Here is a 26893-nt window from a genome sequence, read left to right on the forward strand (position 1 = left end):
GCATTAGATCACAAAAAGTAACTTGTTAGGATCACATGTTGACATGCAACTCTTACAAAACTCACATTTCTGGCGCTACAATCGCCTGAGCACTGGTTAAAGCTCTCCCAGCCCCTAAACACACTAGGAATCTTGGATAAGCATCCACAACTTACCCATCACATTGACCTCTACCAATCCAGAGCGTGTGCCGATGCTATTGGTGGCATCACAGACGTATGTTCCTCCGAGCTCGTAGGTCACCGGGCCTTTGAAGAACAGGGTGTTGTTCTTGATTTCAATATTGTTGGGAAGTGGTCCATTCAACCTGAGAAAAACAAACCGATTATATTTTTAGTTCACCTGTATGGAAAAAAAGAGACAAAGCCAACTCAACATTGGGTAAGGTTGGTAAATTAGTAGATCAGCTGTTATTACGAGGACAGATTCAATCTACATTGTTATAAAAAAAAACACACATACCAGGCATACTTCGAGAACTACACATCTCAGACTGAAAGGGCCCTTACAGGCTTGAATGTTGCTCCAGAACAGAGAAAGTAATTTGAAATGGAGAAAACAAACAAAAAGTCAAAAAGCAGAGATCCGAAAAAATCTGTTGTTTCGCTGCCACTCTTTCAGTTCTGGGGTGCTGTGCCAGAAGTTGGATCCCAAGAGACTATGACAAACTAGCTATGTGGCTACCCTGAGACTTTAACTGAAGTGTCCTATCTGATTATGGCCTAATTCTGAACTCTTTATGGTTCAGCATCTCAATAGCTAGACAAAGGTCACAATCTTTGGTGTGCTAGTGGCAGATAGTCTCCTTGCTTCGTATCAGAGATCAGTATAATGATGCCTCTCCAGGCACCAGACACCTCAGATTATCTTGTTTCCACTTAACAAAAACAAAAAAATTCTAGTTCTTCTTCCTCTATTTTTCTCTATTCCCTCCCTATTCTAGCTTATGTCCAAAACTTTGTATTTAAGGCACTTTTTGCGCTTCTTCGCCTCTTCATGACAGATCGCTTCCTGTACTCCTCAGTTGCAAGTCGTTTTGGATAAAAGCATCTGCTAAATGCATAAATGTAAATGTAACAAGTTCCTTCCCTCCATCTCAATGATCTCAATCTGCCATGTCCTTCTTAGGGACCTTTCAACTAGGAACCTTCTGACTTAAGTGTTTTCAGAGCAAGAGATACGAAACATCCGCTAGTACTATAAAGCATCTAAACAATGAAACACCATTAATTCAGGTCATCAAACATGGTGGAAATCAGACTGTTAGAGAAGAATAGAGCATGCGTTAGCATTGTGTTTAATTATGAAACACAGTTTTCAATCTGATTGGATGTGCCATGTCTGAAGTTGTTCAGTATAAACAACTGTCTAGGCACATTAACTGAAGTCTATATTGATGTGACAGTCTATTGCTACATCCACTTCATATTGGAATTACCAAATATATAAGATCTGGACAGTTTTTTTTTTACATCCTTGCAGATGAATTACAATACAGAAATTCAGAATTTCCTCTCCGAAAAACAAAACAGTGGTAATGTCATAGTAATTTAGTATAATTATAATAGGCTTATACTTGGGGGATAAATTGTAAATTGTGATTATTATTGTGATAATTGTGATCATTATTATTATGAACGGGTAAAATTTGTTATTCATTCTGAATTTAAACATTTGTTTCTTATTGAATTGCTGCTGTCAGTGTTTCATAAACGCAATAAAACCAGTTACAGTGATTTTACCATTGTTTAGTGGTGTTGTCAGGACGCGATGACGCAAAACAGAGCAATGACTACTACAAGTTAAATTAACAAACATACAACCCTAAACAACGCACTACTCCCTCTATCCTCAGACAATTTCACGGAAAAAACAAACTCCACAGAGAGCAATAGCTGTCCTTTTGGTCTCAGTTAACTATAGACCTAATATAGTCTGGCTATAAGTAACCCACTTCTAGCCAAAATAACCTTGAATTTGGTTACATGCCTTTTTTGCCAAAATAACTTCCAAGATGCATGATATTCCATCATGTAAGTCAACAATTTCTTTAATGTGTTAGCTGCCTGTGGTGGTGATGAGGAGATGAGGTGCAGTGATAACGAGGTTCAAACAGGTGTGAATCAAGGAGGGTGTGGGAAGTGTAGTGCTGACATGATGGAACTGTCACAGGAATATTTAAAAAAATTGTGTAATTAACTTTAGCCAATGTACAAAAATTTTCTCATGCAAAATTAATGTGAACTTAAACAAAACAAATGCAGCGTGGAGTTAGATATCTAGGCTATTCTTGTAATGACAACCTAAATAAATAAACACATTTGCATAACACTTCAATGTTACTTTTATTGTTTTTTCTTCTTAGTACTTAAAATTACATTATTATACTTTACTTAAATTCAATTATAGCATTCTTTCACGGGGGTTCATTTTGTCATTATAGAAACGGATAATCCCCAGTTCGAGGACGTTTTTTTTTTCTGTGATAGTTTTGATCAGTAAATATTTGTCTAAAATAAGGGTCAATTTCAGAACTTGAACCAAAGACCAATGACCAAGCAATGCTTAATTTCATTCAGTCTGTGGTGTAAAAGGTCACATTAGCAATTAAAGCAAAAGATGCTCAGGTCTGAATAATTTTGGTCCCAAATTTGTATCAGTTTTACTGGTAGTCCACTGGTAGTATGAAGAATTTGTGGGTATAATGTCAGTTAACTTTATTTAGCCATCCTCACTTACACAAATTAACTATAGTTTCCTGCACACACTAGTAAAACACACATAAAAAAGGCAAGAATTATACTTATATTAATAAACTGACAGAGCAAAGCAATTTTTTGTAATATGGATTAGTAGGTCAGATGAGAATAACTCACAGTTTCCACTGGTAGACGGTAACGGGTGGGTTGGCGTCTGCATTGCACGTGAGCTGCACGTTTGGACGATTCAGGTACCAGTTCCTGTCAAAGCCCTCGATTTTTACCTCTGGCGCATCTGTGTTAAACGAGGAGAACGGACAAGTTAAGGGTTACTGAGACTACAACCACTACTGTGCCCTTTAGCTACCCACTTTAGCTAGCCAGGGTAACTTGATTAGGAAAACACTCAAGAATCAGGACGAGTGATTCTCAGTGAACTCACTGTTGCTCTAAACATGGCTTTTCACACAGACACACCACAAGAACAATCTATACGATAGCATAGCGTGGGAGAATGGGTAGATTTCCTCCATCAGTAGAATTTATGTGGGCTAGAAAACTGCCCTAAACAATAGCTGATAACAGCGGCTGAGACAGGTCAGTGACATCTCTTCCAGACCTCCTTTGCAGAACTTGTGATGCACTTTGTGATGTATAATATGGGATTTATAATATAGACTACCGGCTAAAACTTGGTAAGTATTAAGACGTTTTCATATTTTGGAAAGAAGTCTTTTATGCTCACCAAGGTTGCATTTACTCTGAACGTTTCTATTAATGTTATTGTAATGTATTCCTGTGATGGCAAAGCTGAATTATTTAGTATCACATGATGGTGCTCAGTTATTATTGCTGCTGGAATTAGTTTTGCTGCTTAATGGAAAATGTGATTCTTTGACAAGTTGAAAAAAAAAAAAAAAAGCTTTTATTTAAAAAAAAAAATGTGTAAAATTGTAAATGTTACTGTCTTTAGTGGCACTTTTTATGATTATAATGTAACATTGCTGAATAAAAGTTTATATTTTTCTTTTTTTACCTCAAACTTTTGAATATGTTGCTATTAGTCTGTAACACTGTGTCTGTAACAGAGGGCAGCTAGTAGTTACTGTGCAAGTAAACTTCACTCCTCTGTCCTCAAGAGACGCTCTAGTGACTGACACTAGAGGTTGCAGCCTTTGGCCTCCTTGTTAGAGCCTCCATCTCTCATGCCGGCGGACCAGGTTTCGAGACCCCCTTGGAACGGGTGGTTTAAACAGGAGGGGTTACATGTCCACAAAAATATCAAGCAGCAAACAGTGATAATCAAATGTTTCTTGAGCATTAAATTGAATGATTTATGAAGGATCATGTGACACTGAAGACTGGAGAAATGATGAAGAAAATTCAACTTTGTCATCACAGGAATAAAATTTATTTAGAAATATATTAAAGGGGTGATGAATTGAGAAATCAACTTTCCCTTGAACTTTTGATATATAAAAGGTCATGGTAATATAAGATTATCCTCTAAGTTTCAGAGCTGAAAACTTCCTTGTTAGTCAAAGAAAAGCTTTTATAGACACCAGGCCCAGCAAACTGTCCTGAGCTTCATACTGACGTCAGACGAAACGCCTCTACAGCACGTCTCATCCAGTGGCCCCACCCATCGACTCATGGAGCTGATCAGCTCGTGCTATAGCCAATAACAATAAAGATGCCGAGGAAGATAGCAAGATATTGCACTATTCCTGGTTGTGGAAGAACACAGTCGCTGCATAAGCTTCCTTCTGATCCTAATATTAGGAATGAGTGGTTGAACTTTATTTTTAATGAAGTTCCAGCTCACGGGGGGAAGACATGTTCAATTCAGTTCACTGCAGAATCGTTTGTAACCAATCTCCGGTCGATGCTGGATTTTGATCCGACAGGAATGGTGCAACATACTTATGTGAGTACATAGTATTGCATTGTTATAGATCGTTTTGCTTATGTATACATGTCTAAAAGAGCATACCTTTAGCATGCTGGACTCAGACAAGTATGGGACATCGCTCGCAAAGCCGATTCATTGCTCGCAGGCCGATGAATCTCATAAAATTCCGTTTTTGATCTGTGCTGTACTTGACATTTGAAGGGTGGCGCGCACGCGGGTGCGTGGTTCGCGCTCATATAGATTAATCTAGCGGGCTATGTGTAATATAAAAATAATATTCCAATCAATCGCGGGTGGATGAGAAATAAATCATTGTGTTTGTTTGATAAAGACGTTTACGAGCCCTGTGATCGAAAAAATCATTCCGGTTGCCGCTTCTCCCAAAATCTCTCCTCTCCCTCATGTGAACTGACAGGGGAGCTTAAGCTCATTAAATATGCAAATCTTATCCAATCCTAGCCCGGGGCGTTTACTTCCAAGTCTCCAGAGACACACCCATCAAAACCCAGCGTTCAGGAGAGAGCCTCAAAACCAGTGTAGAAAATAGCCTATTACTTATTAGTTATGATGTTTTTGAATGTAAAAACCACACAAACATCATTAGTTGACCTTAGACAACAGTATATTAAAAAAAGCCATTTCATGACACCTTTAAAATAGAAAACAGTTTTTCATATTGTAATATTTTACAATATTACTAGGTTATAAATAAATAAATGCAGAATGGTGTGTATAAGCGACATGAAAAACACGAAAAAATATAAATTATATGAAATTGTTTGCCCTACAGTATGTGCGTATCACTGTAAATCTATTAATGATGCATCATTTCTTGTGTTTCTGCTGGAGTGAAAGATTGTTCTTACACTGCACGTTGAGTGTGACACTGTCAGTAAAGTGCTCTGAACGGTAGGTGATGATGCAGGTCAGCTTTTGTCGGTGTGTCTCGCGGCTGGGGAACATGATGTAGTTACTGCGCACAGTCACAGTGCCATTCGGATTGCGTGTTTCCTGAAACGTGGCCTCTCCCTTCAGAGTGGTGTTCCATTTGATGACGCTGGGAGGCTTGCTGTTAGCCGACATGCAGGTGGCCACGGGCATCTTGCGTTTTGGAGTCCTTTCCACAATGTTGGTTGCAGTCAAGACCAACTTGGTCACTGGCCGTGCTGTACAAAAGAAGTAAACAGTAAATAAAACAATAAAATACTGTGTGTAAAGGAGAAACAAAGGTGACTTTGAGAGGTTCTAACACTAATCTTTCTTTTCTGAAAAGTTGTTTTCTTCCAGTCAGTACAAATGGAAATCGTACAAAAGTTAGTACAAAAGTACACCGTGTTCAAAGCAAAACCATAAAAAGCACTCAAACAGATGTAGAAGCCACTCATTTCTCACGGTGCCCAAATTCATCCAATCTCGATCCTTTATGAGCTGCCAATTAGCAGTTAACGAGGCCTACTTTTTTTATGATTTAAATGCCCCCACTTTCACAGACAAGGCCCCTAGTCCTTATCTTAAAATGTGTCAGTGCCATTGTTTTGTCTCAAGATGCACACCAGTAATGATTTTTTTTCTTTCTTTCTAAGGCATTTTTATAAAATGTGTATCGTGATGCTGTATTATTCTGCTTGTTAAAAATGAATATATTACAAAATATTTCTGTGTGTGAGACTGTGTGTGTGACAGTGATTCATGTGCATAGCTACATGTCAGCCAGTCAGCGCAGCATCACACGTCAAGTTTGTAGAGAGAGCTTTATTCAGTCCATTCAAATCCTGATTTTGGCCGCCTTTGAAATGGGTCAAAACATATAGCGGGAAGAATGACGTAATGTTTATTTATTGGCTCTGTGCGTAGGGACAAATCAGGAGAAGGATATTTAAATGAATGACGCTTACTGCATAATGCGCTTGGTTGTAATACCCACCCCCATTTTTTTGTTTCCCCCGTTTTGTGGGCTCGACGGTGCTGCAGGGCAGAGACTGGCAGTAACACGTGAACTATTGGACTACTTTAAAACCGAATAGATTGGGTTGGCTGGTTATTTATTCAGCGATCGGACGCGTCAGCCGCTTAGTGGCGTCTGTGCACCAGTTGCAGTTTACTTATGCAGGGAAAACCTTCATATCATTAGCCGAGCATGACATGCCAGGATATCTAAATGAGCTGGAATATTTTGCACCAGCGTGAACCGCGTGTAGCAGTCCGGGCGGCTTTGTTGCTTTGCTTTATTGTTTTTGTGGTTGCTTTCTGCTTTTCTGCAGTTCATTTGTTTAGTTTCAATTGATTTGTGATAATTGTGGCATTGAACTTGTTGGTTTGTGTTAACTTCATCTTGTTTGGCCGAGCCCTATTTGGGTTTGGCTACTATGTGTGTGTGTGAGACTAAGGGGGATATTTCCCGTGTTGGATCCAGTGAGTACTCTTTGTGTGTGTATTTTCATCTAAATTGTACGTATGACACAGAGGGAGTTTGTTTCTCCCATTCTTGAATATTGTTTCTCGGTATTGATTTATTTTCATTTTTTGTGGATTGTTGTGAAAAGTTTGATATTTGCGTGTGACATTTGTACTAATTCTTGTGTGTTGTATTTCCATGCAGGAGCTGAGGGCCAATCATGTGGCTGTCCTGGTGCTGTGGTAGTAGGTCTCCATTTACCCGAGAGTGCTGTGTTTCACTTGTGTTGGGGGGTGGGGTGTAAGTATGGAGTGATTTGGTGTTTTTCCTTTAGGCCACTTTCATCGGGGTGCCCGGGGTGGATGTCCTTCAGTCCTGCATGGTAGTGTATTCGTTTTGTGTATTTGAATGGTGTGATTTATTGCTGATATTTTCTTCAAGGTCATTAATGTGGTTTTGTTATTTTGTGTGTGTGAATGGCCTGTGCAGAATCAAGCATTAAATGATCTGCTCCATTTAAAGGGGCACATTTCACAGTTTTATCAATTTAATATGTTTTTTTTTTTATATAACTTTTTATGGGGAACTCAAGTCTCAGACCATTTCATTGTCGGTGATGAACCTGTGTGCTTTGGTTTACATACGTAACCTTTGATGTTCCCTTTCGAAAGGGAACTTGCACTGCGTCAACAACACTATTGGGAATGATATACCCACGCTACCATGCCGAAGGGAATGCATGCCATGAATGGCTGTAACAACTGAAATGCCAGAACCACTCCCCTCAGGTCACACAAAACTGTCAGTGACAGTATTCCCTACGGCCACTGCCCAAGCTATAATAAAAATAATAATAAATATAGCTGCAAGCAGCCATTATCGGGGCCAAGCGCAAAGAAGAAGACGAGACATGCCAGCATGGCTGGAAGTCTCAAACAACAATTAGCCATTAAGGACCTATTAAGTTTATTTTAGGCAAAATAGCAGTACAATTTTAAATACAGTCAATAATAATGGTTTAATTGTTTATCACTTTCAACCAATAGGTGGCACTATGTGGTAGTCAGACTGAGATGACAATGACACATGCAAAGTTTGGTGTCAATATGTCAAAGCATTGCAGAGATACAGCCTCAAGAGTCATTTTTGCATCATGGCTCAACTCTGTTGCAGTGGTATATGAAAACTGTTTTGTCTATCAATCACAAAATCCATAACTATTTGTTGGCATGTTCTGAAGACGATACGGTTACATTTTGGTGAAAATTGGACAAATGGTCTAGGATGAGTTTGAAAAAGTAGGTTTTTAACAAATAACAAGATGGAGGACAGATAGGTTTGCAAAATATGGCAAAATTGGTATACATGTTCTCGGCATGAGCCAATGAATATATTATGACCAGTTTCATTACTATGGACTAATTTAATCAAACGCTATTAGCATTTTTGTACATTTTATTACAACTTTTGACCACAAGGTGGCGCTGCCCCAAAACTTTTTGAGTAGCTTCAGGACATAGAGCGGAAGACACATACCGAGTTTTGTAACGATATGCTAATGCATTCGTAAATTATAGCATTAGCATTTTAAACCAAAATATTGCATTGAAGTCAATGGGAATTTCATGTTTTGTTTTATTATAGCACCACCAAGAGCCACAATCCCACCATTTGTCCTCATAGTGAGCCCATACATATGCGTGTCAAGTTTGGTGAAAATATCTCATTTTGTTTTGGAGTTATAGACATTTATATGAAAAAAACGTAAAAAATGAAACACCTGACTTTAATTGGATTTTGCTACCCCTTACTATGAATATTTTGAGATTTGGGCATTAACATATAGCTATCGACCTATGTTTTCGAACTTCTGAGGCTGGTTTTGTCTCGATCGGACTAGCGGTTTCCAAGATATCAGCAAATGTTTTTTAAGCACTAAATTACAACGCTGCGCAAACCATATGCCGAAACCTGGCAAGTCTGGTATCATTGGACATGGCAAGGATTCAACTCAGCATGACACCCTGAATCTAATAAGACCAATTTTATGATTTGGATAAATGGTTCAGAAGTAATAATCCAAAAAATTATTATCTCCGGACCAGTAGGTGGCGCTGCACCGAAACACTGCATCTTGCCTCAGGTCTTGCTTGGGATGACATGTACCAAGTTTGGTTTGAATATGATAAAGCGTTGTGGAGATATTGCCTTAAGTGTGTTTTCACAAACATTACGTAAAATGTTTTTGCGCGTTTATCGAAAACGATTTGATGAATCAACATGATTTGTAAGATTTTTTGTCAGCATGGTCTGAAGATGATCTGGTTCATTTTTGTGCAAATTGGATGAACAGTCTAGGAAGAAATCGAATCGGTTTGAGCCAAGGAATCAGAGGAAAAATTTTTTTTCTAGCCCTTAGGGGTCAAAAGTTATCAGCATAAACATGAGTGAAATTTGGACAGGTGGTGGCGCTAAAGGGATTGAGTTAGAGTCACCAAATTTGCTATAGTGACAGCTCAGACTGGCCTCTAAGAGTGTGCTAAATTTCACAATGTTTTACCATACGATTCTATGGGCTGCCATAGACTCCCACGGCGGCGGCGGCGGCGGAGGAGGAGGAGGAGGAGGAGGAGGAGGAGGAGGAGAAGGAGGAGGAGACTAACGGTTTCAATAGGTGCCTTCACCCCTTTCAGTGCTTGGCCCCTAATAATAATACATTTCATCTGTAACACACTTTATATTAAACAAAATCTTAAAGTGCTACAGATTTAAAACAATCAACAACAACAACAACAAAATAATAAATAAATTAAATTAAATAAATAAAACAGAAAAAAATTAAGATGTAACAAATCAAATCAATCAAAAGCGCTGCTAAAAAGGTGGGTTTTAAGACGACGTTTAAAAGCATCTACAGTCTGTGGGGTCCGCAAGTGGTCAGGGGGAGCCTTCTACAGACTGGGGGCTGCTGAGCAGAAGGCCGGCTCTCCCATAGTACATAGTTTGGCCCTGGGAGTCCTTAAAAGACAAGTCGAAACAGAGCGGAGGTTACGTGTGGATGTTTTTGTGGTGAGGAGTTCCTTGAGGTAGGTGGATGCGTCACCATGGATGCACTGGTGAGTAAGGAAGGAGATCTTATACTCGATCCTGAGCAAGACAGGAAGCAAGTGGAGTGATTTAAAAATGGGGGTGAGATAGTCGTATTTGCGCACCCTAAATCCTAGAAGTGGTGTTCTGAATATACTGCAGCTTCTGGAAATTTTTGCTTTTTGCCAGGGGTGCTGATAAGGAGCGAATTGCAGTGGTTCAGCCTGGAGGAGACAACGGCGTGGACAAGCTTCTCCGAATCTGCCAGTGTTAGTATGGGACAAAGTTTGCCAATGTTTCTGAGGTGGAAGAAGGAGGTCTTACACAGATGTTTGATGTGAGGTTCAAAAGTAAGTTGCGATTCCATTCTGACCCCCAGGTAGGTGACTGAAGTGGAAAGTGGAATGTCCTGACCAGAGAAAGCAATGCTGGTGATAACAGAATTCCGGACCTGAAGTGGAGTGCTAACTAGGATTTCTTTACTCTTGGAGCTGTTTAGCTGCAGAAAGTTTTGCTTCATCCACCGCCCTTTATCTCATCCAGGCAAGTGATCAAAGTGGATGGGTTGAGGTCAGCAGAGTGAGATGAACTTGTCCTAAGGTAAAGTTGTGTGTCATCAGCATAGCAGTGAAAAGAAATCCCATGCCGACTGAAGAGACGGCCAAGGAGGAGCATGTAGAGGATGAACACGGTGGGGCCGAGCACTGAGCCTTGAGGGACACCACAGGTGACGTTGTATGACAGGGATACCTATAAACCTAAGCCTCAAAGAGGACACCAAATAACCTAGAAGGCCTAAAAAGGCTGCTTAAAGGCCTGGAACTCACAACTTCACATACACTTCAGAATATGGCCAGGGAGCCGATAGAAGCCCTGCCAGTCACCTCTCAGGGGAACGTAGTTGGCTTGACCTGAGAAGTAGACAAGGCTCTGGGCTAGATTCAGGGAGGCTCCCAGGGAATAACAATAACAGCTTGACCTGAGCCAAGATAGCGCAGGGCAGATTAAACTCAGAGCTGTAGATAAGTACCCTTAACTGTGACCCCAGTGACTTTTAGCAGGAGAGTACTGTCAGCATGACCCTGAGACAGGGCCTACTGGGTGTAGGGCTACCAGCTGGGGCTCTCAATATTATGGCATAATTGCTGTCTTCTGTTAAGCGCTTGGGGAATGGAGGCCTCACTTAAGAGCCTAACCACACTCAACCGGTTTCCTTTGAATGTTAATTCAAGGAGCTTAGAGGAGAACGTATGCTAGAGCCCTAGCTGACTAGCTAGCTTCTGGAGAGCAGGGACCACAGCACACTGCTTCCTATTCACAAAGTGAAAGAGGCCTGACACTGCCCAGGGGACAACTACACTGGGGAGTCCTTGGGAATAGCCTGCGACCCTAGCTGCTATCTACACTGCACCTAAACAAAAGTGCAATTAACCTAATGCAGAATGGCGGGCCTTGGCCAGACGATTCTTGTAGTAAGAGAAGGCCAGAACCAGGGATAGTAGATGCCAGCTGGTTAAATAAACCTATGGCTCTAACTAAGAAGCCTCTCATAAAAATTAAAGCCTGGGGTGAGAATGCTTAGCACATTGGTTCCTAAACCGGTTCTGGAGAACCCCCAGGACTGCCTATTTTGTATGTCTCCCTCATCAGATACACCCACTTCATGTCTTGCGGTCTCTACTAATGAGCTCATGATTTGGATCATGTGTGTCTGATGAGGGGAATATGTAAAATGTGCAGTGGTAGGGGTACTCCAGGACAGGTTTAGGCTACTGGCTTAGTAGACCACCTTGAATACCCCTATTTCTAGTCTAGGCCATCTATTGAGGCGGCCCTTGTGAGAACCAGCACACAAGCATAGATCTAACTGGGTCGGCCTTTGCAGAACAACTCAATTTTGAGAGGAGGCTGAATCATTCACTCTGTATGTACAACAGCTAAGGCCTGTCACTGTTTCCTCATGGATGATAGACAAACGAGACTATGCAAACAGCTCTTTCAAGAACCGAGCGTGCATGTTCCTCGCCCAAACAAACAATGCACAAGCTGTGTGTATGATCAAGTATTAAAAGGCTTTGAACACAAGCATAGATCTACATAGATCTACCACATATATCCCACACACTACCTAAAACGTTTGCTTACACAAGCCATGTTTTTCTTACCTTGATATTAAACAATTGCTTCAAACAAACAGTCCCTGAAGACGAAATAGAAGATGACATGTTCTCTAGGCACCCCTTATATACTTCCTGGTCGCACTAAGATGATGTCATAGGCTGTCGCTGGCCAACAAGTTTGCTGTGATTTTACAGTTGCCTCAGATACCAGTCACACTGACGCACTTCCCAATAGTGTCATCAACACAGTCCCTTTCAAGGGAACAATCATGTCCCATTCAATGTGTAAATTGTATGCATGGCCTATAACTATTCTTACACAAATATTAGCATTGCAAATAAATGTTTTTGAACAAATGATACACAAAAAAAGATCTGCTTGTTATTTTTTCCCAATGAGTCCCAATGTCATATGTATGTAACAATTTATCAGTCTGTTTGTGAATGAGCTCTTTTCACAGTAGAACAGCACTATATATATATATATATATATATATATATATATATATATATATATATATATATATATATATATATATATATATATATATATATTTATATTCCCAACTCCAGACTGTCTTTGATCATCCTGGAGGTGATCATTGGCTGAGCCTTTGCCATTCTGGTTATTCTTCTATCGATTTTGATGGTTGTCTTCCATTTTCTTTCTCCAACTGCCAGTGTGGTGGTCTTACCAAATACTGTGAGCTTGACCATATTCTCCCTGTTGCCTGCTGGGAATGCGGTGTAACTGCAGATGTAGGTCGCTTCATCAGAGAGCCGTAGGTTGGTAAACACAATGGTGGTATCCTCAAGAGAAGAAGGGGTCTTCTGGTGCACCGCAGGGTGCTTGAAGCTCACACGGTCTTTGAAAGGGGGCAGCACAGATACTCCCAAGGCTGGGTTGGCGGTGGCAACGTTTTGTGCGGTGCCATTTATCAGCTTGTGCCAGGTGACCTGGGAGATCTTCGCTGGTGGCTTACTATTGATGAAGAGACATCGTAGCTCGACCGTATCACCCACAAATCCAGACATACTGGGGTCCGTCTGCACTGACAGCTCGTTCTCAGCTGCAGAAAGACAGGAAGAGAGAGATTACAAACGAGTCAACCAATCAGTGCTGGGAACAATGACTGATTAATGCACTATACTCATTATGTGGCATAATCTAAGTTCAAAGTCCAAATTAATGTAGGAATTATTTTATGATTAAGTAGGTTATTAAGTTTTATTGGGAAAAGAGTCATATTTTTTCTATAAACATTATTTGCTAGTGCTAATAAATTGACGGTTAATTACATTCATAAAATACAAAATAGGTGTGCACATCCTGTGCTCAGGTAGAGAATTTAAGCACACATACACACACACATGTCTATAAATGGGGGAAAAAAGGCGCAGATATATCACGCAAAACATTGAGATCGCTCAACAGCCAGTTGAGTTTTGTTGTCTTTAACAAACCTTTCGTAAAAGACCCAGAGTAGCTATATTTCTCCTTGCTGTCAGGGGCAGGCTTCCTGCCTTCACCTCCCTTTCCCCCCTCTCTTATTTATGACTGGTAAAATAGGTCAATCTTACAGAGAGACCTTAGCAAAGAGGAAGTAACTCTGAACTACTGTGCTTAATTATGCCACTCATAAAAGTAGAAAAAATGCTGTTCATTTGACCAAATGGTTATCATTTGTATCCCTGATATAAATATGTAAACGAAATGCTATATTATTGACATCATCGTCTTGCAGAAAGTTAAAGGTCCCGTTCTTCGCGATTCCATCTTTCAAACTTTAGTTAGTGTGTAATGTTGCTGTTAGAGCATAAATAATACCTGTAAAATTATAAAGCTCAAAGTTCAATGCCAAGCGAGATATTTTATTTAACAGAAGTTCCCTTTCAAAGCCTACAGCGAACGGCCGGTTTGGACTACACCCCTGCACTTCCTGCTGCAATGACGTCACTAGAACCGTTTGTTGACGAACCCTCCGCCCACAAGAACACACAAAATAGGGGGCGTGGCCTCGTTGCTCTCCCACGTGGAGAAGAGCGCTCATTCAGCGCTTGCATCTCCCCGTTATGGTAAGAGGCAGGGCCTTTCCGGGCAAAGTGAGCTAAGCTGCTGTCCAATCACAACACGGGAAGCGCTGGCCCAATCAGAACTCGTTATGCATTTCTGAAGGAGGGACTTCATAGAACAAGGAAATCATCAGGCCGTTTTTAGGACAGAGGAAACAGTGCTGTACAGATAAATAAATTGTGTGAAAAATACTGTGTTTTTTTACACGCGAAACATGAACTCATGTTATATTGCACACTGTAAACATAATCAAAGCTTCGAAAACATGCGAAGAACGGGACTTTTAACTTTCAAAGATAATGTAAAGACTTCTTTAGTATTTCCCCAAGATCTCTTTTTTAATCCATGAGTTTGTATAGTCAATAACTAATAACAAAAAGTGCATGTTTGTAGAGATATCAGTATTAAATTATCTTACTAAGAGTAATTGTATGACCTTGAACACTTGTAATATCAAAAAAAAAGTGTCAACCTTGTGACCTTTCTGAATATTCCTACATTTTTATTTAAAAAGTATTTTTTCCCAAACCATATAAAATGTGACTGTAAAAGGAGCCAGTTTCATGAAAATGCCCATTCAAGTCTAAATATATTTTTTACAGCAAATATTCAAATTATACCGGTTGAAAATTTGACTTTAAACAGGCAAACTTTAATAGTTTAAGGTAAATTACTGATCAGGGATCAGCTTCCTACAGACAAGGGCATTCATAAGCCAGTTAAATGTAGCAGTATTGTCTACCCCTGACAAAAGTTGTTATTAAAAGGAGTGTTTCAGTTACCCTCCTGTTTTGGTAGCATATAAAAGTGGCCATAATGACGCTATGTGGGTGTCTTCTCCACGTTAGTGAGCGACCCCCCTTACTTCCGGCGAGGCGCGCGAATGTCTGCGATGGTGGACTGAGGAGCTTTGGGGAGCTTTGTGGACTGAGGGATGCCTTTGGCAATAGCCGTTCCCATTAAAATGTGTTTAACACGCAACAGTTTCTGCACTATGAGTCGCCAAACAACAGGTTCAGGCCAACATGGAAAGACATTTTTTGTACCTACCCTGTAACTACACGAAACCAGAGAGGAACAAGAGCCACTTTAATTTACAGCCCACAGATTTATCCTTACCCTGTAGCTACATAATAATTAATTAATAATTTGTTACATTTATATAGCACTTATGTGCAGCATCCACCTGGATGATGCAACGGCAGTCATATTGCGCCAGAACACCCACCACATACCAGCTGATTGGTTGAGAGGAGAGAGAGTGATAAGGCCAATGGAGAGGGGGATGATTAGGAGGCCATGATGGACAGAGGCCAATGGGCAAATTTGGCTAGGATGCCGGGGTTACACCCCTACTCTTTATCGAAGGACATCCTTAGGATTTTTAACGACCACAGAGAATTAGGACCTCGGTTTAACGTCTCATCTGAAAGACGGTGCTCTTTGTCAGTATAGTGTCCCCATCACTTTACTGGGGTGTTAGGACCCACACAGACCACAGGGTGAGCGCCCCCTTCTGGCCTCCCTAACACTTCTACCAGCAACTCCTAGTTTTCCCAGTTGGTCTCCCATCCAGGTACTGGCCAGGCTCAGCCCTGCTTAGCTTCAGTGGGAAACCAGTCTTGGGCTACAGGGTGATATGGCTGCTGGTATTGTTCCCCTCTTGTTTCATGTAGTTACAGGGTAAGGATGAATCTGCAGCTGTAAATTAAAGTGGCTCTTGTTACACTCTTGTTTCATGTAGTTACAGGGTACATGTGAATCTGCAGGCTGTAAATAAAGTGGTTCTTGTTCCACTCTTCCAATCTTCCCAGGAGTAGACGTCCCAGCAAAATCACCCCAAGATCAGACCGTGTAATGATCAGACCGTGTATCCAGATAAATAGCAAAACTCCCAAGAGCTAAACCTCAGAATTTACAGGCCTCAGTTAGCACAATAAATGTTAAAGTTTATGTAGTGGGTCTCCCGGTTGGTGCGAGGTGCAAGGTGGCAGCATAAAACTATAGCTCCCGGTCACTGAGTGGAAAAGGCCCTCATCCTTGAAGAATTTCCAATTCAAATACAAGAAACGACTGAAAAATGGACTCCAGTCTCCACCGGAGAAAGATGCGTCAAAACTTTATGCGCAGTGCTGGCACTCAGCAAAGATATCTCCGACTTGAAGATGGAGTTGAGATAAGAATTTAGTCAATTCAAAGAAGAGTTTAGGAAGGATACTAAAACCGAAGTTGAAGAGACAAACCAGAAGCTGCATGATGTTGCCAGGGATGTTCTAGGCTAGATGAGATAAAAACCTTAAACATCGAGTTACTTCATGCTTTGAAGGAACAAAGGTTGATGCAGGGAAAGGTCACGGATATCGAAGGTCGGTCACAGTGAAATAATATCCAAATCTATGGCATTAAAATTACATTTGGGAGAAATTTCAGGGCTTCCAGAGGAAACATCAGATTAATAATTGATTAAACATTACTGAACTAAGCTCTGAAGAGGTATTCAGATTTAAAAAGTTTAGTTTACGGACCTATGTTCTCTATCATTAGTTCATTAATCCCAGACCTGTTTCTGTTCTTCCCATGATCTCCATTATTTAAACCCTGAGTTCTGTTCAGCTCATCGTCCGGTATCGTCTACGTTACGTGCTTGTGTTTCTCCCCATGATTCTCCTGTGTATTGTGTGGATTATTAGAGTAAAGACTGTTCTTTGAGTTATTTCCTGAGTCGTGCGCTTCACTACAGCCACCGTTGCTGACACTAACAGTGAATGTTAATCTTCTCTTACTCATTTAACCAGTAATTTATCACATGATACCAGAACAGAAACAACCAAAGCCATATAAACACATTTAAAACTCACCATCCAGATGGCGAAAACAGGAACAGAGCAAAACAAATCTGAGAAACATTTTCTTCATCGGTTCACTGAAAAGCCCACGATAGTGACTCTTCAAATGTCTGAAAGATTGATCTGAAGCACTGAACTGTGATATTTATCTGGTTGTGTGTGAATCCTCCCCCTAACCTCACACATCCATCTCCTTTAACATCACGAACATCAACAAGCTTTTGCTGATTATACATTTTCTAATGAACTGTAGCCCAGAATGGAAACTAATAGAAGAAGAGTGAAATATTGGATTAGATATCTGTATCTACTGGGGTTTGCAGAGACTAGTCGACTTTAATATTCTGCCATGTCGCTTTAAGCTTGACGTCGACTAGTCTCTGGCCTACATATATATTTCCTGAAACGCATTTCCTGTTTCCAACAGTTAAAATGACAAATAAAGCGCACCCCACAACAAATGTTTGATTTTGCCATCTGGATGCTCAAAACTGATTTAAACAGCTTATTGTACAGGTCAGTTAATCACCATTCTAAACTAATACAGCACTGCATTGTAACGCACACACACAGCTCACACATCATGCAGAGATTGTGCACAGCTCACAGAATCATTCAGTAGTTTTGATGGATTTACTTTGATTAGGTTTGATCGAGATACCTTTAAAACTCAGAAAACTGTTGGTGGGGGCCTGTGTATGGCTGTGAATAACAGATGGGCTACAAATTTTACGCTGAGGGAAACCGACTGCTCCAAACACTATGAAATCATGGTGGTTTCCTTCCGACCTCATTATATCCCTCGAGAATTTACTCAAATAACAGTGATACTGGTGTACGTCCCGGGTCCTGATTTTATATTAGCTGCTAAGTGCATTACAGATATTTTTAATAATGTTGTAAACAGAGTTGGAGATCAGCCAGTGTTTTTGCTTGGAGATTTCAATCGATGTGACATTGCTACACATCTGCCGCACCTGGAGCAATATGTCACTTGTGTTACTAGACTGGAAAAAACATTGGACTTGTGCTATGGAAATATACCAAGTGCTTACATCTCCACGGCACGTCCGCCTCTTGGTCGTTCCGATCATAATGCTGCTCCTACCTCGATATAAGCAAAAATTAAAAACTGAGAAAGTGCAAACTAGGACTGTCCAGGTATGGGACTTTGAATCCACTGAAAAACTAAGAGGATGTTTTGAAGTAACAGATTGGGATGTATTTGTTAAGGATTGTGGAAATGATGTAGATATGCTAAATGCTTCCATATCTGGGTAAGTAGATTTCTGTGTTGACAATGTCATTCCTGTAAAAAATGTGAAGTGTTACCCTAACAATAAGCCTCGGGTTACAAAGGATCTGAAACATTTTTTTAAATCTTAAAAAAAAATAGCTTTTTAAATGGAGATAGATATGGTTTTAACAAATTACAGAAAGATCTGAAGCTAAAAAATAAGCAGGCCAAACATCAATATAAACGCAAAGAAACGTTTACAATGGGGAATGCACGGATGGCATGGCAGGGCCTAAATACTATGATGGGAAGAAATCAGAAGCAAAACAGTATCCAATGCCCTGACTCTGGCAGTTTTTCTACTGAACTGAACCAGTTTTATGCCCGTTTTAATAATGACAATTTAAATGAACTCTGGACTCCTATAGAGCACTCTGATTTTCTCCCCATAAGAATTGAGGACCAAAATGTGGGAAAGGTTTTAATGAAAGTCAAACCCCAAAAGGCATCAGGGCCGGATGGAATAAAGGGCAAAGTACTGAGGGAATGTGCATCTCAGCTGAAGGGTGTGTTGACACAACTTTTTCAGTTGTCTCTTGATTTTAATGTTGTACCACGAGCATGGAAGGAAAGCACCATAATCCCGTTACCGAAAAAAGCTCATGCTAAGGTGCTTGAGGACTACAGACCAGTAGCTTTAACATCTGTGCTCTGTAAGTGCATGGAGAGAGTAGTTTATCAGCAACTCTCCCAGGCAACGACTGATAAACTTGACCCTCTACAATTTGCTTATAGGGCTGGGTGCGGAGTTGAAGATGCCACCCTTACTTTGCTGGACATGGCAAACTCGCACATTAGGATTTTATTTATGGACTTTTCATCTGCTTTTAATACAGTTAACATAAATAAACTTTTGAGGCGTTTAGAGGAGGTGGATGTGCATCAAACCTTTATTTTATGGATTAACAATTTCTTAAGGGACCGTCCCCAACACGTGATAGTAAATGGTAAAAGGTCAGAGAATGCAGTTTTAAAATCTGGTCTTCCACAGGGATGTGTTCTATCCCCGATTCTTTTTTCTATCTATACAAATGAGATTACCTGTAATAATGAGAATTTGATGCTGATAAAAAAATGCAGATGATATGGCATTGGTGGGATGTATGAGAGATACCCAATCACTGGACATTTATTTTGAGTTTGTCAACTCTATCATGGCCTGGACAAAGGAGAGTTTTCTCCAGCTTAATATTGACAAAACCAGAGAACTTTGCTCCGGGGTAATTAATGCACACACATTCTTTAAACCCTTGATAATTAATGGAGAGGAAGTTGAGCAGGTGGGATCTTTTAAATATCTGGGTACAGAAATTGACTCCCAGTTTAAATTTGACGAGCACTCGGAAAGTGTCTTTAAGAAGACATATCAACGTCTAGGCTTATTGAGGAAATTGAGGAGCTTTAATGTGGAAAAAGATATTCTGATTGTGGTGTATAAATCCCTTATCGAATCTGTGCTTACTTTCAACATTGTATCCTGGTATAACTCTGTTTCTGTTAAATGCAAAAATAGACCTTTAAGGATTATAAACATAGCTGGTAAAATTATTGGTGAGAAACAAGAAACCCTGTCTGATCTTTATATTGTGGCAGTAAAAAGGAAAGCATCTGCTATTGTGACAGACTCTACCCATCCTCTGTACAGCTCATTTGATTTACTTCCGTCTGGTAGACGATTTGGCCGTTAACATTTTAAATAGGAAATAGGGGAGTTATCTTGAATTGTGTGGTTGTCTGTTGTATTATATTATTGTTAGATGTGTATTGATAGTTAGTATATTGTTTGTTGAGCCTCTTGTCTAAAGACAATTTTCTACCCCTGTGGGGATAGACAATAAAGCTTTTTGAATTTGAATTTTGAATTTGAATACATGGACAACACGAACATCTTCCCCTGTGGATTCCAGGGCTATTCAGTAATTTACTGGCCCCATTTGCTGAATTACCCTGTAGGGTCCTTTCCATTTTGGTGCAAGTTTAGCTGTGACATTTTTCTTTGCACTGGACTGGGGAAATTGTCTCATCTATACTCTGTCTTTTTCCTTGAATAGGACGTCTCGTCGATTCTTGTTGTAAATTTCGAAGCTGTCTTATATTTGCTTTTTTACAGTTCTCCTTTGCTCTTGCCTGCAATTGCTTTAAGTGATTAATAGTATCATAGTGGGGTGCAGTAGGTGACAGATGAGGGCTTTTACCTTTTAGAATCCTGTCCATCGGCTCCTGCAGCTTCCTTCCTAAGTGGAGTTCTACAGGAGTCATTCCGGTAGTTTCCTGTACTGCAGAGTTAATGGCAAACCTAAATTCTGGTAGGTATTGGTCCCATCGGTTGTGACGGTCTTCTACATATGTTGCAATCATACTTTTAACAGTTCGATTGACCCGTTCGGTCATGTTTGGCTGTGGGTGGTAGGCTGTAGTTAATTTTGGCGTGACATTCCAATTCTCACACACTTCTTTAAATATTGCAGACACAAACTGGGTACCTCGGTCGGATACCAGAAAGTCTGGGACTCCCCATCTGGTGAGTATCTCTTTTCTGAATAAGTTTGCAAAAGTCTTGGCTGTAGCTGTACAAATGGGAAACAGTTCTACCCAATGAGTGAAGTAGTCAACGAACACTAAAAGGTATTCGTTTTGACTCGTGCTGCGGGGTAAGGGTCCCATCAGGTCTACCCCCATGATCTGATTTGGTCGTGTGCTGTTAATTTTCCCAGTAGGTTTCCGTTGGTCTGTTTTGAGGATTTGGCATTTTACACATCTCTTTACAAATTGTTTTATATCGGACCACATCCCCGGCCAGAAAGCATTTCCCGAACTCTCTTGTAAGTTTTATAAATCCCTAAATGACCACTTAAGAGATGTGCATGGTAATGTTGAAGAATGTTTGGGACAAGTGTAGCAGGAACATAGATTTTATAGTGCACTTGTCCATTTGTCACATGGGTTTGATGATAGAGTTTGTCTTCAACCACTGTATATTGGTCTTGCAAAGAAGAATCGTTTTCCGCTAGTGAGTGAAATATCTTGGTAATTACCGGATCTTTGTGTTGTTCTTCCCAGATGTTCACTGCTGAAATTGGAAATCCAGATTCCTCCTTCTGAGTGGAGTACAAGTGGCATCCAGGTGCGGAGTGCATTCGGTATAAAGAATCTGGGGCTTCATTGAGCTTTCCCTTTCAGTACTCCACCACAAAATCAAATTTCTGCAAATGGAGCGCCCAACGAATTAGACGTCCCGTGGTTTTGGTGGAATTCATGACCCACTGAAGAGCGGAATGATCTGTCACTATGGTGAAGAGCTTCAGTTCCAGGTAATGTTGCCACTTTTCTAGTGCCCATACAATTGCCAAACATTCTCTCAGTGGCCGAATAATTCGGCTCAGCTTTAGTTAACATACGGCTACCATTCTTCCAAGCCATGCGTCTTACGTTGTGTCAACACCGCACCCAATCCCGAGTCACTGGCATCAGTGTAGACAACAAAAGGAAGCTGGAGATCCGGATGACCCAGAATGGGGGGTGTGATGAGAAAGGTTTTCAATTTCTCGAAGGATTGTTGACACTTTGGTGACCAGTGAAAAGTATGTCCCTTTTTCTTCAAGGCGTTTATAGGCTCAGCTATCCGAGAGAAATTGGGCACAAACCGATGGTACCATCCTGCCAGCCTGAGAAATCGTTGAAATTCCTTAAGGTTCTTGGGGACTGGGTAAGAGCGGATGGCCTCTACTTTGCTAGGGTCAGCCGAGATGCCCTTTGTGTTAACCACATGTCCCAGAAAGGTCAATTCCTTAAGGCAAAATTTACTCTTTTTCAGGTTGATCGTTAAACCTGCTCTGTGCAATTGGGTGAAGATAGTCTGAAGATCATGGAAGTGTTGTGTGACAGAGGGTGAGTAAATGATAATGTCGTCAATTTATACGAAACATATTCTTCCTTGTAGTTCACCCAGGACAGTCTCCATTAAGCGCTGAAATGTCGCTGGAGCATTCTTCAGCTCGAAAGGCATAAGATTGAATATGTATAAACCAGATGAATGCAGTCTTGGGCTTGCTCTCTGCTGCCATAGTCTACTGCCAGTACCCACTGTTGAGGTCCATGCTGGAAAATATAACTGCAAATCTCTGAAATATTAGGTAGAGGATAGGCATCTCTCTCAGTGATAGCATTGACCCTCCTGTAATCCACACAGAATCTCAAGCTGCCATCTTTCTTTGGGACCAGGACAATGGGTGAAGCCCAAGCAGAGTGAGACGGCTATATGAGACCATTTTTCAACATTTGGTTAGTGTTCTTGTACCACATTTTGTTTCTCTGGGGTTAATCTGTATGGACGCTGTTTAATGGGTACAGGATGGACAGTATAAAGACAGTGCTGAAGTACTGTTGTTCTTCCAAGCTGGAGGGTGCCAACTTGAGGATTGTTTTCCAGGAGGTGAAGCAGTTGGTACTTTCCCTCAGGTGGTAAGTGTGCTGTGTCTACTAGAGTCCTTATTAAAGTTGTGTCATCCAGACTATCTGGTGGTTGGGATATTTTGCACTTTGAGGTGGGGGAACAGAGCTGAACAAAAAGAGAGTCTGGTCTGTCTTTTTATTGTTTGCTGTCTCTTTCAGATATTGGATTCTTCTAGCAGGAATGCTAGCTTGTCCCGGCTGGAAAGGATATTCCCTATTGGGAGTGGACTTGAAAGAATATGTTCCATCTGCAACATTGATCTGTAGCCCACTGATGAATATAAAATCCAATCCCAAGACTACAGAGTATGCTAGCGCTTTGGTGGAAAGGATGGCTACAGGTATGGAAAACACTTGGTTGTGGAGGTTTATTTCTGTGTTTGTCCATCCTACAGGTACTGCAGTTTCACCATTAGCCAAGTAGGGGGGACCAAGGGACCAAGGGCAGAGAGTTTCAAAGAATGCCAGTTCAGTTCATAAACTTTTGTGTAAAAGAGTATAGCTTGCCCCTGTATCGACTATGGCCTTGCATGTCCAGATGCCAATGCTAATAGGGACAACTAATTGTTGAGGTATGGACTGAAGTTTAGGAGTAAAAGTTCCAGTCATGGCAGATGGTTGGGAGGGAGGTGTGACAGACAGGGCGTTATTGGATGGTGTTCCACCAGTCCTTGGTGAGGGAGACGTTTGCTTATTTCCAGGATAACAATGAGGATTTGAAGGCAATGGTGAGGAGTATTGAGGACAGTTTCCAGGGGGATGTTGACCTTTATATCTCCAGCATTGGACGGCAGGTCTTTCAACTTGGCGGTTGGAGGTAGGTTTTGGTGGTATAGATGAAGTTGCTGTCCGCCCCTCATAATGCAACTGTTGAGCATAGTCTTTTTCCAGCTGATGACCAAGTTTTACCAATTCATCCACTGTACTTACTCAGCTGCGAAGTTGGCTGGCAAGGTGTGGTTTGATATTCTTCAGTATCATTTTGACTAACTCATTTTCTGTCAACACAGGTCTCCAGCACTTGCATAAAGCTCTGTAGGTGAAAGTGAAGTCTCTAATGGATTCCTTTTCTCCTTGAATTCTGGTGCGAACACGCTCAGCTAACTCATCTTCATAATATTCCGTGAGAAATGAGAGGAAGGCTGTCTCGAACTCATTCCAGGTGTTAACATGTTTCTACTTTCAGCTCTTTCAGGGAGTCACTTAAGGTATTCAGTTGGACATTACATTGACTGATCTCCTGGGAAAGTTGGCCACGGTCCTGCCGAGTACTTTGCCGCATGCTCTGCAGGTCTTTCTACTCCTCTAGCTGCAATTGTTCCACCATGAATTGGACTTCAGAGACTATGGTGTGTTCACTTTTCTGTAGTTCTCCTGTTACCATCACATTCATTGCCTTTGTCAGTTGATCAGCGTCCTCTCCTTCACGTTGTTTCTGAGCAGTGATCGTGGAATGTAGCTGCTGATAGTTGGAGTTAATGTTAGCAGTCAAGGTTTCAAACTGGGCTTTATGTAATGAAGTTGTAGTTGCAAATTCCTGGGTGAGTACCTTCAAAGCTTGGTCCTGCTGTTTGAGCCAGTTAAACAAGATATCCCAGTTCCCTTTTACTTGCTCTGACAACTCATAAATTCCTCTGCCAGGAGTTGGGAGAAATCCAGGCAAGTCTTGCTGTGTTCCTGAAGGAGGTGAAGAAGGTGATATTTCTGTGGAGGTGCACAACTGCATGAGATCCGTCGGTGAGGGAGCATTTTCCCCAGTAAGTGGAGTAGCAAAGCGCACCTGGGTTCTGGGAGGACTGTGAAACAATGTGGGTGTAGAGTAGAAGGTGGGAACAGGAGGTGGTGGTCGTGGGGTTTGTTGCACTGGTACCCAGTTGGGTGTCGCAAAGTCGGGAGGATCAATTACCACAAAAGTAGATGGTGGTGGAGGGGTATTGGCCATGGTTGCTGTGTGTATGGAAATGGAGTGGGCAATGGTGAAATGTAAAAATAAAAAAATATGTAATGAAATTACTTTTGGGCCTGTCTCAATTTCTTCAATTTCTGGGAACCCAAAATAAACTACAATGAGGTTACATTTTCATTTTCCAGAAAAGGAAATACAATTGTTCTGTGGAGTGTTTTTTTTTTTTTTTTTCCAATGGGCACCAAAATAAACTACAAAATGGTGACACACTCGTGTCAAAATACTGATATTACCACTTTTCAATGAATAACAAATACACGTGTATTTTTTTTTTTTTTTTTTTTTTTTTTACAAGATGACCACACGGTTGAGTGTGTGGTGTGGCTGGTTCAAACGCTTTCCTTTAGCTGAAGTACTTGACACAGAGTTCAATCAGAATAAAAGAAACCAGTTCAGTTCAAAGTTCAGATAAATCCTCAAAAGAGTCCAATTTGTTATTATCCCAGCAGTATATTTAAACAACCATAAGAAAACAAATAAATTCAAAAGTGATAATATAATATTCCCCACTTTCAGATGATACATTTTCAGGGTTCAAGTCCCTGTTCGGGCACCATTTTCTGTGACGAAGTGAGTCTAGGTATGCAAATCACTTCACAGAACAGTACAAATATAACATAACTTGTAAATAATTTTTACAAGTTCAACACATTTGATAGGCTTATTTTTATTCAACTCAAAGGGGGTTCATTTCCTTTTTTCATGCACCTTGCTTATTTAAATCGGTGGGGGGGGGGGGGGGGGGGTTAGGTAGACAAGGAAAACCAAAAAAAAAAAAAATCTCATGAAGCCTCAGTGGCTCACAAGTATCTTTCAAAAAGAGACAGAAGAATTTACACATTTTCATAGGAAAGTCACAAGAGGTCCAAAACAATATTTCTGAATATCAAAATTCAGGTAATGCATTTGAATGTTCATGTTATCAAACAAAGTTCAAAAGAAACGTGATGTATGTAGGTGTGCTCGTATAAGTGTGTGTGTAGTATGGGTTAAATGTCCACTAACCCCATCCTTTTAGACAGTCAGTAGGGATTTAAGGCCTTGTTGAGTAGAAAGGATAACTGTTCAAGGCCTACCTGAAGTCCAATGTTCACCAGAGGATTTTCAGTCTGTCCAGGACTATCCAGTCAACCTCACCCGTCGTCACGGCATTCCAACCCTGCACAGTTCAAAACACAGCTGTATACGAATGGCGTAGCAAACATCCAAACTCTCGTCCACTGTGCAACTGGCATGACGCGGTCATCTTTGGGTTTGTCGTTTCATTGTCAGCGTCCTTTTCCCCCAGCATTTATGATCGATTGATATGGCTTACGTTGACCCAAACAGCACTAGGGAGCAGCTTGCTGGAACTACAGTAGTTGAAGCACACATCCGCAGTGCAGCAAACGAAGCGCATCTCATCTGTAATCTTCAAGCACATTTTTCCACACATTAACCCTCTCAAGACTTCAGACAGTTCTAACCTCTCTTTTGCTATAGTTTGTCACCTCCAAACGAAACCCCTCTATCCTTGCTTCATCACTCCCACACACACACACACACACCTGTGATCCTTTTGGATTGGACTTCCACTTCCATCTGATTACTGACTCCTCCCACTTGTTGCATTGCATTATGGGCACTGTAGTTCATTTCCGTTACACGTTCGTCAACCTCCCCACAGTAATATTCTGCAGCAGTAAAAAAAATGCTAAAATTAAAATTGATAAAATTATTCGGTTCAGTTATTTCTATATGAGAATAACAGTGAATGTTAATCCTCTCTAACTAATTTAACCAGAAATGTATTACATGGTACACAACTGTGAACAACTGAAGCCATAAAAACACATTTACAGTGTGAAACGTCTTCAACAGTTTCAGTCCACAAATATGAAAAGACAAACTCTTCAAAACTGGATCAGTGATAAAATGATAGATGTGCTGATGTGAAGAAACTACACCGTCAGCTAAAATAACCGCACATCTGCAAGTGTTAATGCATGTGATGTCTAGATCTTTCCTTCTGATTAATTCACATCCTCTAAACATCGAGACTTTGA

The 26893-nt window shown here is 40.7% G+C and overlaps 2 protein-coding genes across 2 annotated transcripts in view; both read right to left on the reverse strand.

The window, feature by feature from the left end:
* The window catches only part of LOC137039676 (uncharacterized), a 71324-nt gene that overhangs the window by 15427 nt on the left and 29004 nt on the right, over positions 1-26893 (reverse strand). The window lies entirely within an intron of this gene.
* Positions 81-26370, reverse strand: LOC137039385 (nectin-1-like). The gene is made up of 5 exons (XM_067414705.1): positions 25925-26370; positions 12909-13283; positions 5478-5777; positions 2877-2994; positions 81-307 (listed from the first exon to the last, which is right to left on the reverse strand). The coding sequence occupies exons 2-5, from the start codon at positions 13246-13248 to the stop codon at positions 124-126; spliced, it is 942 nt and encodes a 313-aa protein (XP_067270806.1). The 5' UTR covers positions 13249-13283; positions 25925-26370; the 3' UTR covers positions 81-123.

This window comes from Pseudorasbora parva, chromosome 14 (genome assembly GCF_024679245.1).
Source record: "Pseudorasbora parva isolate DD20220531a chromosome 14, ASM2467924v1, whole genome shotgun sequence".
Taxonomy (NCBI): Eukaryota; Metazoa; Chordata; class Actinopteri; order Cypriniformes; family Gobionidae; genus Pseudorasbora; species Pseudorasbora parva.

What these genes read in the sequence shown, in the direction of transcription:
- LOC137039385 (XM_067414705.1), bottom strand. Translation starts at nt 13,248, where the DNA reads ATGTCTGGATTTGTGGGTGATACGGTCGAGCTACGATGTCTCTTCATC. An exon ending in GGTCAAGCTCACAGTATTTG is followed by an intron (nt 5,778 to 12,908) that starts GTAAGACCACCA and finishes TCTTTTGTACAG; the next exon opens with CACGGCCAGTGACCAAGTTG. An exon ending in ACCGTCTACCAGTGGAAACT is followed by an intron (nt 308 to 2,876) that starts GTGAGTTATTCT and finishes TGTTTTTCTCAG; the next exon opens with GTTGAATGGACCACTTCCCA.